Below are 14,350 nucleotides of genomic sequence, written 5' to 3'. Positions count from 1 at the left end.
GCATCACAACATCATCCATATACAAATATTCTCCATTCACCCATGTCTTCTGTCCTCTCCCGTCCTTCCTTAACAGACATTCCCCTCTTCCCTAAAGCCCCCTTCACCTCATCCACCCACCTCATCCTAGGACGTCCCCTCATGTTCACTCCCTCCACATCTGCCTTCCATACCTCTTTTACCAGTCTTTCTTCACTCATTCTTTCCATGTGTCCAAACCATCCTAATACTCTTTCATCAACCCTATCTCCCAACTCCCTTTCCACCCCCGTTCTCCTCCTCACCTCCTCATTTCTCACTCTATCTAGCCTAGTAACCCCTATCATACTTCTCAGACACCTCATCTCAAACACATTCAAACTCCTTCTCTCTTCCTCTCTTATGTTCCATGTTTCTGCCCCATACAGTGCTGTTGGCACAATCACTCATTCATAGTCTCCTCTTAGCATCCATTCCCAAATGTCTATTCCTCATTACACTCTTTAATCCACCAAGGCATTTACTCGCTTCTCTCAATCTACATTCTACCTCCACCTCCACTCCACCTTTTCCTGCCACATTTGCACCCAAGTTTCTAAAACTATCCACTTCCTCCAGTCGCTCTCCCTTAATGCTCACTTCCAGTCTACTGCCACTTTCACCCCTTGTACATCTCATCACCTTACTTTTACCCACATTTATCTTTAGCTTTCTTCTATCACATACTCTCCCAAACTCTGTCACCAACTTTCTCAATCCCTCCTCCGATCCTGCCACAAGTGCAGTGTCGTCCGCAAACAACAGCTGGCTCACCTCCCACTTTTCTCCATTTTCTTTAATCATCTCCAATCCCTGACCCACTACCCTTGCATTTACTTCTCGCACTACCCCATCCATGTATAAGTTGAACAGCCAGGGCGACATAACGCATCCTTGACGAAGTCCCACCTTTACCTCGATCCACTCACTCTCTCCATTTCTAATCCTGACACAAGCTCTACTACTCTCATAAAAGCTCTTGACAGCTCCTAGAAGCTTTCCTCCTATCCCATATATCTGCATAACCTCCCACAGTGCCTTTCTGTCTACCCTATCGTAAGCTTTTTCCAGATCCATAAAAGCCCAAAAAACATCCTTCCCCTTTCCTATAGCTTTCTCACATATCTGTCTTACCACAAAAATCTGATCTACACAACCTCTACCCGTCCTAAATCCACACTGTTCCTCACCAATCACTCCCTCTGTTCCTCTCCTAATCCTCTCAATCAAGATCCTCCCATAAGCCTTCCCAACTACACTTAACAAGCTAATCCCTCTGAAACTACTACATTCACACTTGTCCCCTTTTCCCTTGTAAAGAGGAACTATACAGGCACTCCTCCAGTCCTCCGGCACTCTACCCTCTCTCCAGCAAACATTAAATAACCTCACCATCCAGTCCACCATCACTGTACCTCCTTTTTTCAGACATTCTGCATGGCATCCATCCAGACCAGGTGCCTTACCTGCTTTCATCATCTTAACAACTGCCTTCACTTCATCCTTCCTTATTTCTCCTCCATTTTCCTCACTCATCACGGTCATTTTCTTCACATTTCCCACTGCAGCTATCTTTCCCTCCCTATCCTCCTTCACATTTAGCAACTCCCTAAAATTTTCTGCCCATCTTCCCCTCACTGCCTTCTCCTCCATTATCATCTCTCCATCTGCACCTTTTACCTTTTCTTCTCTACTTGATTCGCCTCCTCTTCCTCTCGTAATTTCTTTCCAAAACATCTTTTTATTACTTTCAAAATTTTCTGTCATACTCTTACCCCATTTCACATCTGCTCTCCTCTTTGCCTCCTTTACCTTTTGCTTTACTTCTCTTTTCTTTTCTTTGTACCTCTCATATGACTCCCTCATCCTATTTTGTAACCAAAGTGTGAAAGCTCGCTTCTTCTCTTCTACAATCTTCTTTGTTTCCTCATCCCACCATTCACTACCCTTCCTTCTTCTTCCTCCTGTCCTTCTTGTTCCACACACCATACTTGCACACTTTGAAACTCCCTCCTTGAACCATCCCCATTCTTCCTCCACACCTAGCTCAACTCTATCCTTCACTCCCTCCCACTCCTCCTTCAGTTTCTTCTTGTACTCCTTCTCCTTTTCATTTAAAGAGTTCTTAGAGATTCAAACTTTCCCTTCTACTCCAAGTAAAAATCCGCTTTTCGAAAGCTAGAAAGATTGCAAAAGAAATTTATTACTGATTCATTTGTTGTCATTTTACAACAAAATGTGCTAAAGAGAAAATATTTTGTCACGTTTCACGAATATGTATATGATTATCCGTCAGATTTGTATGAGAAATACATATTAGCTCTATATTTGTATAAAAGAAAGTTAGAAAGGAAGTGAATTTTAGTCGAAGAAAAAGTACATGTAGATGTTTGTGCATGGGGCGTGGCTATGTTCGTGAGAGGTGTGTGTATGTATCTTACGGGAAGTGAGTAGAGTTCACTTCCCGCGTGTAGAGAGCGCGTTCCTGATTAGCCCCAGGTTGGGCATGAGCGTTCCTTTTTATCCCCAGGTTGGACTTGAGAGTCAGGAGAGTGGATCCAATGGCGGTGGGAGGGGGAGGGGGGCAGGCGGGCGGGTGTTGTACTTTCTCCCTCCAAGCACAACTCTGAAAGCAGAGAATTACGTGACTTGGGAATTGTGTGTAAATGTCAGAAGTGTAAACCCGCTCGCCAGCGTCAGCGAAGAGGCCAGGGCATGGGTGCGGGCTGGTCGGCAAGAGAGGCTCCCCAATATCTCTCTCGCAACCAGCCGGCGAAGAGTTAAGTGCTCTGAATCAGAGTTGAATTGTGGGCTCCCGCTAAGCCAGCGAACAAGTGTGCGTGTATCTCTTTTCTTCTAAGCACAACTCTGAAAACAGAGAATTACGTGACTTGGGAAATGTGTGTATTTGTCCTTGGTGTAGCTCCGCCTGTCGACGTCAATGAAGAGGTCGGCCTGTGCCAGACCGGCAGCAGCGAATGAGAAAAATCTCCTTGCCGCCACCGGCCGGCGAAGATTCCTGAGCGCATGTTGAGTGTGCTGGAGCGGAAAGCGACGTCCGACCTCTGCGAGTGCTATGTTGGTTATGTGAACTGCTTGGCTCGGCTTGGTTCCCCTCCTCATAAAGGGAGCTGGTGAGGAATCCGGCGAACTTTCCGAGCTCCTGATTGGTCCGTTAGTTTGGGCATGGACGTCTTTGCTAACTATGCTTGCCAACGATAGCTAGCGGGTACATAGGCCTAGGTCGGGTCGTAGGCCGACCGGTCTCCGGCGAGTTTTCCGAGCTCCTGATTGGTCAGTTGCCTTGCGCTCGGACGTCCTTGCTGACTACGCTTGCCAACTATGGGCAGTATAAAAGCCTAGGTCGGGATGTGTCACGGCCAGTCTGGTTTAGACCAGTGGCGCGTCGCCACAATACTCCCCCCTTCTTTGGGAGCGAGCGCCGCGGAGGGTAAGGCGAGACGCGAGTGATGTGGCAGAATCGGGCCGGCCCCTTTACCACCCGACCGGAACGAGTGATTGTGCCATCAGATGGCATCTCCGGAGATGACGGCCTGGATGATGGAGAAGGCGGCGGCAGCGTGCTGGAGGCGTGGTTGCTGTGTTGGCGAGGGTGGTCCGGCTGGGCATGGAGCTGTGGGGATATACGGTTAGGTGAGAATGGTTGCAGTGAAGGAGAGAGTGAGTTCGGAGGGAAATTAGGGTCTTGGGGGCTGGGGGGAACACTGGTGGTGGGATGCAGGGTTGGCCTGGGTGATGGAGGGGGCGGGTGCCGTGAGTAATCTGACTGAGCCTGGCTATGTGGGGTTGGGAAATCATGTGGAAAGGGGTGGCCTGAAGAGACGAGTGGTCCCAGGGGAGGGGTGGTGTCTTGAGGTTCAGGGAGGAACACTCGATATGGGGCGTTGCTCAGTGGTAGGGATGGGGGTAAGAATCATGTTGTAAGAGAAATTGGAGGTGATGGGGAGCGTTGGTAGGGGAAGGTAGGCTGGCTTAAGCCTGTCGATAGAGATGCGATCTGGCTTAGCATCTCGGTGGTTTAGGAAGTGTTTCGCCGATCTGCTGATGACTTTGAAGGGTCCATCGTACGGGCGTTGGAGAGGGGTTCGTCTGGAGTATCGCCTGACGAAAACGTAGTCACTAGCAGCGAGGGCCGGGGGAACATGCACTGGCTTTGATTGTGGCGTCCGAGGTGGCGGGGGACGGGTGTTGGCGAAGGATTCCTTGATGAGCTGAAGGAGGGCGTAACGATTGGGATCGCCAACGGCGGGGGTGGCAATCTCCCCAGGAAGGCGAAGGTTTTCAGCGTACACTAGCTGAGATGGAGATACGTCACTGTCGACTTTGGAAGTGTTGCGAATGGAGAGGAGCACCATGGGGAGGGCGTGAGCCCAGTTGTATAAAGATTGCTGTGCCTTGAGCGACTTCTTCAGCTGGCGGTGGAATCTTTCTACTAGTCCATTGGCTTGAGGGTGGTAGGCGGTAGTCCGGTTGCGGTTGATGCCAAGGAACTTGAGCATTCTGGACCAGAGATCAGATTCGGTGACAGTGGTATGGGGGGGCGCCGAATCTGGATACCCAACCGGAGAGGAAAGCACGGGCTGTTGTCTCGGCAGATATATCCGGGAGAGTGATCGCCTCTGGCCACCTGGTGTACCTGTCGACGCACGTGAGCGGGTAACGCATGCCACGGGACGGTGGAAGGGGGCCCACAATATCCACATGGATTGATTGGAAGCGTGCTGTGGGTGTAGGGAAACGTTGGAGTGGGGCACGGGCATGGCGCGTGACCTTTGAAGACTGGCAGGGAAGACAGGTGCGGGTCCATTCTCTGACGTCTTTGTTGATGCCTGGCCAGACGACCCGATCCGTGATACCAGGATGACTGCGGTCGTGGAATGCCGAGAACACCCTCCTTACGATGACAGGCGGGGATGTACGGCCGGGGTTTGCCTGTAGAGACGTCACACCACAATGGTACAGGAGTGTTGGGGAACTGTCGGAGCTGCAGGGAGGAGGTGCCATGCTGGCGTAGGAGACGTAGTTCCTCGTCGTTACCCTGGGAGGCGGCGATGCGGGCGTAGTCGACGTGGTGGTGATCAGGAAGGATGCTAGAGGTAATTCTGGACAAGGCTTCGGCCACTTGGTTGTGCTCTCCCTTGATGTACTCAATGTGAGTATCAAATTGGGATAGGAATGACAATTGCCGAGAGACTCTTGGTGAGTGGTGGTCGGAGATCCTCTCCAGTGCATGGGTGAGCGGTTTGTGGTCGGTAAGGATGGTAAATGGCCGGCCTTCTAAGAAATAGAGGAAGTGCTTCACGGCTGAAAATATGGCCAGAAGCTCCCTGTCGAATGCACTATAGCGCATTTGAGAAGGATCCAGTCGTTTGGAGAAGAATGCAATTGGCTGGAGCTGTCCGTTGACCCTTTGTTGGAGGACTGCACCTATCGCTGTGAAGGAGGCATCGGTGGTAAGGAAGGTGGGGGCGTGGGCCACCGGGTAGGATAGGCGGGCAGCCTGTGCAATAGCAGCCTTGACCTGCCCAAATGCTTGGGTAGCTTCAGGAGACCACTTCACGGGTACGACCGACCGCTTGGAACGGTTCTTGGTGAGGTCGTTCAGTGGTGCGAGTTTGGTGGCTGCATCGGCGATGAATCTATGATAATAATTGACAATCCCTAGGAATTGGCGCTTCATCTTGACGGATGTTGGCTGTGGGAAGTCTATGATGGTGTCCACCTTCTGAGTGAGAGGGTACAGGCCTGCTGTTGAGATGCGATGTCCGAGGAAGTCGAGCGATGACACTCCTAGGAGGCATTTAGACGGGTGGATACGGAGGCCATACTCTTGCAGTCGGAGGAAGAGAAGGCGGAGGTGTTGGCGGTGTTGGTCGTGATTGTCCGAGGCCACCAATATATCATCAATGTAGACGGTGATGAAGTTGAATTCTCTGAGGGCGTGGTCCATAAACCGCTGGAACGTTTGGGCAGCATTACGGAGGCCAAACGACATAATTTTCCACTCGAAAAGACCAAACGGCTTGACGATTGCTGTCTTCTGGATGTCCTCTGGTGCCACAGGAATCTGGTGGAACGCCCTAACCAGGTCGATCTTGGAGAAGACTTGCTTCCCGGAGAGCTTGAAGTGGAAGTCTTGGGAGTGTGGGATAGGATAGCAGTCGGCCTTGGTGATGCGGTTAAGATGGCGATAGTCACCGCAGGCCCGCCACTGGTTGGGTGGTGGAGGTGTTTTGGGGACCATGTGGAGTGGCGATGCCCACGCACTCTCCGATGGGCGGAAGATGCCTTGGTCAAGGAGGTCTTGGAATTATTGTTTGGCGGCGACCAACTTCTCTGAGGAGAGGCGTCGAGGCTTGCTGTAGACCGGCGGGCCGATTGTTTGAATGTGATGTACAATGTTGTGGGGGCGGGTAGTGGTGGCCTTGCATGGAGACGCCAGCTGAGGAAAATCTTGCAGGATGCGTGTGTATTCACCAGCTGGCTGAAGGGAAGACACTTTAAGAGAAGTGGCGTTGGTGGTGCTTCCTGGTATGCGTCTTGTTGCATGGTACAAGTAGTTATCCTTGGCGCTGACTGCCATTTTGTAGTATTGTAGGAAATCGTAGCCAAGAATGAGTGGGCGGACATATGCGACAATGAAGGTCCAAGGGAACTTGCCATTCTGGAGGTCTAGGACGCTGTAGTGGCTGCCGTACGTGGCGATAGGTGTACCGTTGGCTGCAAGCAGGTCGTACGACGGGAGGCTTGTACCTTGGCTCGGGTCTCCCGTCGGAGGCATGATGCTGACGGCTGAGCCAGTGTCCACCAGTAACGATAGGCCAGTATGACTATCGCGCACTGAGAGGAGGATGTGGGCATGGTTAGCAGGGGGGGGGGGAGTGCTCAACGACCCCCGCGCCTTGTTGCCGAAACGGGTATGGTACCAGCAGGGCCCACTATCCTGTCCCGGGACGGTGCTTCGTGTTGTTTGATGGCGTTCCTTTTCGTCCAAAAACCGACACAGCAATTTCTTCATGTCGGTGATTTCCTGCCGTAGCTGCTGTACACTTTGATCCTTGGTATTGTACGATGAAAGCGTGGTTTTACTCACTGCACTAATGTCTGAGGGACAGCTGGTTAGGGGGTTGTAACCGTGAATCCCGTGATCACTAGCATCTTGTTTCTCACTGTGCACTTCACTTATATTATGTATCACATCGTCACTGTAAATGATGCTCCTCGCGGAGAGCTATGGCGCTGGTACATCCCGTCGGCGATGGAGCAGTAGGCGTCGTCGTCCTTGTCGGCGGCTAGGGCTTCCAGATTTAACTGGAGGGCCTCCGGCATCTTGGCGAGGTGCAATGACCGGAGGAGTTCCTTGGGCAACTGTACCTTTGCCCCTGCGTTAAGGGTGGCAATTCTACTGAAGAGTTGTGATGGTTGGTCGTCTCCGAGTTCGCTGTGCTGGATTTCCTTGTACAGCTCGTTATCGGGCCTGGCGTAGTGTTTCCTCAGGGCAGTCTTGAGGTCTGCACACTTGTTTTCCTCCGGTGGTGAACTGACGACGTCACGGACAAGAGCAATGACGTCCGTCGGTAGTGCGGCGATGTATGCTCCGTAGGCTTGCTTGTCTGGCACGTCGGTCTGGGTGGCTAAGTACGCCTCGGCGTGAACTAGCCAGCTCTCCAAGTCATGGGAGAAACTTGGAAGTTTAATCTGTGAGCTTGCCATCTTCCTGATTCTCCTCACTCGGTGTCACCACTTTGTTGTAATATGGTTCGGACAATTAATTAACTCTAAACTCGTAAAGGAAAAAACCTAAGAGCTACGGGGAACTTCAAGCTTGGAGAGGAGAGCCGCTTGAAGGGGAGTACTGCTTGGAGAGGAAAGCTGCTTGAAGAGGAGTACCGCTTGAAGAAGTGGGCTGCTTGAAGAGGAGTACTGTTTGGAGAGGAGAGCTGCTTGAAGAGGACTACTGCTTGGAGAGGAGAGCTGCTTGAAGAGGACTACTGCTTGGAGAGGAGAGCTGCTTGAAGACGTCGTGTCCTGGAGTGAATTGCCTGGCTCGGCTTGGTTCCCCTCCTTATATAGGAGGCTGGTGAGGAATCCGGCCAACTTCCCGAGCTCCTGATTGGTCCGTTAGTTTGGGCATGGACGTCTTTGCTAACTATGCTTGCCAACGATAGCTAGCGGGTACATAGGCCTAGGTCGGGTCGTAGGCCGACCGGTCTCCGGCGAGTTTTCCGAGCTCCTGATTGGTCAGTTGCCTTGCGCTCGGACGTCCTTGCTGACTACGCTTACCAACTATGAGCAGTATAAAAGCCTAGGTCGGGATGTGTCACGGCTAGTCTGGTTTAGACCTGCGGCACGTCGCCACACACCCAGAGTAAGTGTCATGAGAACTTAAAATGTAGATAACAATGAAAGTTTTCAAAAAGATTAGGAATATCTCATCTAACTACGCACCAAAAGACAATCGAAATATCCGTCCCCACCGTTATACCAGGGAAGTTTTATGAATTAGGAAATGGTAAAGTTCCACCCTTGGATAGAGAGGGTGGAACTTTACCCCTATCCGAGAGTTGACACCTTGACATGGTGGATAGGCTTGATAATCTTAATGATTACAAAAGCTATGTCGATAGAGAGGAAATCTCTGCAGGGTCACCCATATCGAACAGGTTTTGTAGGAAAGATCAGACAAAGAGCAGCTCAAACACACAGTCGCAGGACCTACTGCTAACTGGCACGTCGCTTATGGAAAACAGGGAAATTCCTCATAGATATATGGGGTACCGTCATTATGACGGCGTGGACCATTGGGCACCCTATAGATATAGGGCTTCACCAAATATAATTAATAAGGTGACACCAGAGAAATATCTCACCAGAAACCAGTTGGCAAGGAGGTGATATTACTGCCAACCCCCCTTCATAATAAATATGAGTATCACAACCAAAACAAAACCGGGCGTTCCTGTTGGATCATCGTCTCCTAAAGGTCCAACCGCATTGCCTCGTGTGCTTACGGGCAGTGTGCCACCGAATGTGAGTAAGCACTGTTCAAGCAGATTCAAGTCTTGGACATCAAACAACATGAATGAAATGGAGATCTATACTTACAACGTAAGAAGTCTCTCAGAAGATCACAGGCTGGAGAGTTTAATGGAAGAACTAGACAACATCAAGTGGGACATCGTAGGACTGAGCGAAGTCCGAAGAGCGGAAAAAAAGCTGATACAATTACAAGATGGTCACCACCTGTTCTACTATAGAGGTAAGGACAAAGAAAGATCTAGTGGAGTAGGATTCTTGATAAACCGAGAGGTTGCTGGTAACGTAGTCAAATTCAGTAGTTTGTCAGACAGGGTAGCTTGGATTGTGATTAGGTTGTGTAAAAGGTACACTCTAAAAATAGTTCAGGTTTATGCACCAACTTCACAGAGTTCAGACGATGAAATTGAGTCGTTCTATGATGATTTAAGTCAGGTAATGGATCAAGAAAAAAGTAAGTACATGTTGGTAATAGGAGACTTTAATGCTAAAGTGGGGAAGAAGATGGGAGATGAGACGTGCATTGGGAAGTTTGGAGTAGGTGAAAGAAATGACAGAGGCGAGATGTTAGTCAATTTTGCAGAGAACTACAACATGAGGATAATGAACACTTTCTTCCAAAAGCGTGTAGGTCGTAAATGGACATGGAGAAGTCCAAATGGAACAACAAAGAACGAAATATATTTCATATTAGGAGATGAGAGCAAAAGCGTTAACGATGTTATGGTGATAAAAAAAAAGTCAACATAGGTAGTGACCATAGAATGGTAGGTTGCACGGCTAAATTTAATTTCAGAGCCGAGAGAAATAAACTAGTCTTAAAAAAAAGAAAATAAGCCTTGTAAAGGTTAAGGATAATGATAAGAAAATTCAGCTAGAAATTAAGAATATATTCGAAGCTCTAAGAATTAACGAGGACAGCGTGGAAGATATTGATTTGAATTTAGTGAATATCATTAGGGAATCGGCAGAGAAAGTAGGAAGTACAAAAAACATTAGAGAGAACAATTAGATACTCCAAACTACAAATGACCTAATTAAAAGGAGGACCATGCAGATTAAAAGCAGGAGAGACGAAATAGAAAGAGTAGAACTAAACAAGCTTATCAACAAAAGGCAGAGGTTAGAGAAAAGAAAGAGAAACATGGATGAAATAGAGGAAACTATTCGGAAAAGTAAAAGTATTAAAATGACCGAGCGCAGACATGCTTTAGGAAGACAGTAAATGATATGTTTGAAAGATAGAAATGAAGAAATAATTAAATGTAGAGACAAAATGGTAAAAAGAGTAGAAGAATTTTACCAAGAGCTTTACTCGTCGAAGACCGTAGTTGAGTCAGTAAATTCATGTGCAGACGTTAGTAGTGTACCAGATATTATAAAGGAAGAAGTAGAATTTGCTCTAAAAACTATGAAACGAGGGAAAGCACCTGGGGAAGATCTGTTGAAAGACGCAGGGAAATTAGTTCATATTAAATTAGCTCAGTTGTACACCCAGTGTTTACGTCAAGAAAGCGTCCCTGATGCGTGGTGCAATGCTATAGTGATTTTGCGTCATAAAAAAGGAGACCAGAAGGACCTTAGTAACTATCGACCGATTAGCTTGCTATCAAACGTATATAAAGTATTCTCCAAGATCCTTACGAATAGACTAAGTAAATTTTTAGATGGAAACCAACCGAGAGAACAGACAGGCTTTAAGAGCGGATATTCGACCCTAGACCATTTGCAGGCGATAAATCAACTAATCGAGAAAACGACAGAATACAATATACCTCTGTGTTTAGCTTTTGTAGATTACGAGAAGGCCTTTGACTCGGTAGAACAAATAGCAATACTAAACTCGCTACGCAAGCAGGGTACAAACGAACAGATCATAAAAGATTTAGAAAAGATTTATGCGAAAGATATCGCTATAATTCGACTACATAAAGATACAGAAAAGATCAAGATCGAGAAAGGAGTACGACAAGGCGATACAATTTCACCCAAATTATTTACAATTTATTTGGAAGATATTTTCAGAAGTTTGAATTGGGAAAAGAAAGGTTTGGATATTAATGGCGAATATTTGAACCACCTAAGGTTTGCGGATGACATTATTCTTATTTCAGAAAGAGCAGAAGATTTGTAAGATATGCTGAGCGATCTAAACAAAGAAAGTCTCAAAGTAGGTTTAAAAATGAATAAGAGTAAAACCAAAGTAATGTTCAATACGAAAGTTCAAAGTAAAGAGAGTGTAATTGATGGTGAGAGTCTTGAGGAAGTTGAAGAGTGTAATTATCTAGGCCAGATGGTGAGGGTGACGAAAGATCATGATGATGAAAAAAAAAGACGCATTACAATTGGTTGGAAAGTGTTTGGTAAGTATAATTAAGTCCTGAGAGGCTCTCTACCTTTATGTTTGAAACGTAAAGTTTACAATCAATGCCTTCTGCCAGCAATAATCTAAGGGTGTGAGACTTGGAAGCTGACGAGGGCGATGGAAATAAAGCTAAGGATTGCACAGAGGAGAATGGAGAGATCAATGATGGGAATAACACTGAGAGACCGAAAGAGAGCAAATTGGGTGAGAGAGCAGACTAGAGGGAAAGATATTGTGGAGGCAGTAAAAGAGAGGAAGTGGAATTGGGCAGGTAAGTTAGTGTGAACGACTGATGAGCGATGGAGCGAGTGTGTAACTGAGTGGATGCCGCGAGATGGGAAGCGTGGAAGAGGGAGACCAGACAGAAGGTGGAGAGACGAGATCGAGAAATTTGCAGGGGTGACAAGGCAGATGATGGCACGGTCGTGTGATTCATGGAATGCTATGAAGGAGGCCTGTGTTCAGCAGTGGACTCAGGAAGGCTGATTTGATTGAAAGTTCCACCAGAATCTTAGAAGATAGAGCTAATGTATGGTTCATCGTTTCCAGGCAATGTATTGTTCTTTTCCAGATCGAAAAAAAAAATACGGCACAGACATGTTTGTTGGCGACTATGGTGCAGCCGGTTCAAGTGTGATTGAAGGTGTAACATGAAAAAAATGTGTTTTAGTTGTCATGAGAATCAAAATGAGACATTTTTTTCTGGATTTGCAGAGGTACTTTGTAAAAACAACTGTCCGTGTTATATATATATATATATATATATATATATATATATATATATATATATATGTGTGTGTGTGTGTGTGTGTGTGTGTGTATGTATGTATGTATGTATGTATGTATATATATATATATATATATATATATATATATATATATATATATATATATATATATATATATTTGTCTTCTCTTCGTTTGGGGAAGATGACGAGTGCTTCTTCCTTAAGTAATTGAGAGAATGCCTTCCATCCATAATCGATAGAAATGGTTTTGTGTAAAGGATGTCGCTGTTGGATGGTGTCCAGTGGCGGATCCAGGATAAAAATTTGGGGGGTGGGGGATAACCTGAATTCCTTCCTCTGAGTAGTCTGATGTATCAGAAGTCTGAGGTATACTTAACTTTATAATGTTTTTCAGATTTTTCTATATTTTAGACATATATGATAGAATGTATATTCGTTTTATATTGTTACACGCTTGTGCTAGTCAGTGATAAGGCACTGGCACCCGTATACTCTCGCATAGAGAGAAATTATTGCAGGATCCGTGTGTAGTGTTAGTGCACATGGACTCATGGAAGTAATAAAAAATAAAAGTAGCTTTAATAATCAGAAATACAAACAAAAACGTGTATGAACTTCTGAACCTGTTAATAAAAGTATCTAAATTACATTAATAACACACAGCATTGTTCATGGGATCTCACACAAACATCAACCTCCTGTTTTTTTGGGCAAATACATTGATTACACTGTCTACTTCAATATTGATTTCATTGTGAACGCCGAGTAGCGCCAGGCCGTTGAGGCGATCTTGGCCCATAGTACAGTATTCCTTAGGTAGGTCTTCAGTCGCTTCAGGGAAATGAACGCTTGGCCTCTGCGTTCGAGACTGGGAGCGTGATCAAAACTCGGAGGAGCTTGGCCAGGTTCGGATACATTCGGGTCTGGGCGTGGGCAAGGGCATCTCCAATGGATTCGAACTTCATTGTTGTTGAATACCAGCGCTCTGCTTCCGCCTTCACGAGGCTCAAGGTCTCGATGTCAGCCTCATAAACCTTTGCCGCTTCCAGTACAGCAGCAACCTCTCCGTCAGCGCTGCTGAGCAGATTCTTGATCTTGAAGCCAACAGGAATAGTATCATTCCCGAACCGAGTCTGCAGCTCAGTCAATACATGGTCGAGGAATGGGACATATACAGATCTTCGGTAATACTTCTCAGGTGTCTGGAAGGGTAAATTCGCTCGCTGCGTTTGGCGCTTGCAAACTCGAGGTACAGGAATAGTGTCGTGTGATGAACCGATCTCCTGGAGGAGCCCCTCTGCCTTCTTGAAGATGTCCTGGAAGTTGGTCAGGGCACCTTCCCGGGTCTTGTTTAGATGCGTCACCACATCACCAACCATAGCGTACGCTGAGACTAGATCGACCATAAGGGACTGCAGGGCTCGGCTCGGCTCCACAGTGTGAGCTAGCACAGACTCAGCGACGGCGAGACCAATCAGAAAGCGTGGCTCTCGGATTGCTTTTAGTAGTTGTCCCACCGTCGCGTCCGAGTTGCTCTCGTTCTCCAGAAAGACGGCAATAACTGGCAGGAATTCCATAAACACAATGACTGAGTCGTGTCGCTCAACCCATCTAGTTGCGCAGAGGCTGACCAGCTTCTTCCGCTTCGTGGACGTGTGGTCTTTTACGAGCTCAGTATCCTCCGTTCTTCAAAACTGAATATTTGAGCCACAGGTATGTTGAGCACCAGGTAGGCTGGAACCGCCTCTTTTGACCGCCTTCGTAGCTGAATGGAAGAGCCTCGATAACTGGGACTTTCTGGTGGATGATGACCACCTTCTCTGCATCTGTTCCCTTCTTCCTCACGAAATCAGCAATGTCAAGTCGAGGCTCTTGAGAAGCTGCCCCTGCAACTGTGCCTGCCGTCTTCACGTGACGAGTGGGGGACCTCGGCAGTCTTGGCTTCCTCCGGAACACTTGCCTCTGTGGTGGCATTATCCATCTGCACACATTCAGGTCGTCGCTTAAAAAATGCAGTGATCTTGGCGGGTTCCCCTGCTCGCTTCATTTTATTAGACCTGCCAGCCTGGCAGGGGCAAAAAACAAATATCTGACACAGGCTTATTTTCATAGAAGAATTCTGCCACAAACATAATCTCAAGTAAGGTCTCTGGTAAAAATT

The 14,350-nt window shown here is 47.3% G+C and overlaps 1 protein-coding gene across 1 annotated transcript; it reads right to left on the bottom strand.

Moving 5' to 3' along the window:
- Positions 1-6,349: 6,349 nt before the first annotated feature.
- LOC143041214 (uncharacterized) lies at positions 6,350-7,057 on the bottom strand. The gene has a single exon (XM_076213059.1). It carries the CDS (start codon positions 7,055-7,057, stop codon positions 6,350-6,352), a length of 708 nt encoding a protein of 235 aa, XP_076069174.1.
- Positions 7,058-14,350: the final 7,293 nt, after the last annotated feature.

Source organism: Oratosquilla oratoria, chromosome 30, assembly GCF_046742065.1.
Source record: "Oratosquilla oratoria isolate Oo_2021 chromosome 30, ASM4674206v1, whole genome shotgun sequence".
NCBI lineage: Eukaryota > Metazoa > Arthropoda > Malacostraca > Stomatopoda > Squillidae > Oratosquilla > Oratosquilla oratoria.
The sequence above is the reverse complement of the archived record's forward strand: the minus strand, read 5'-3'. Positions and strand labels throughout refer to the sequence as shown.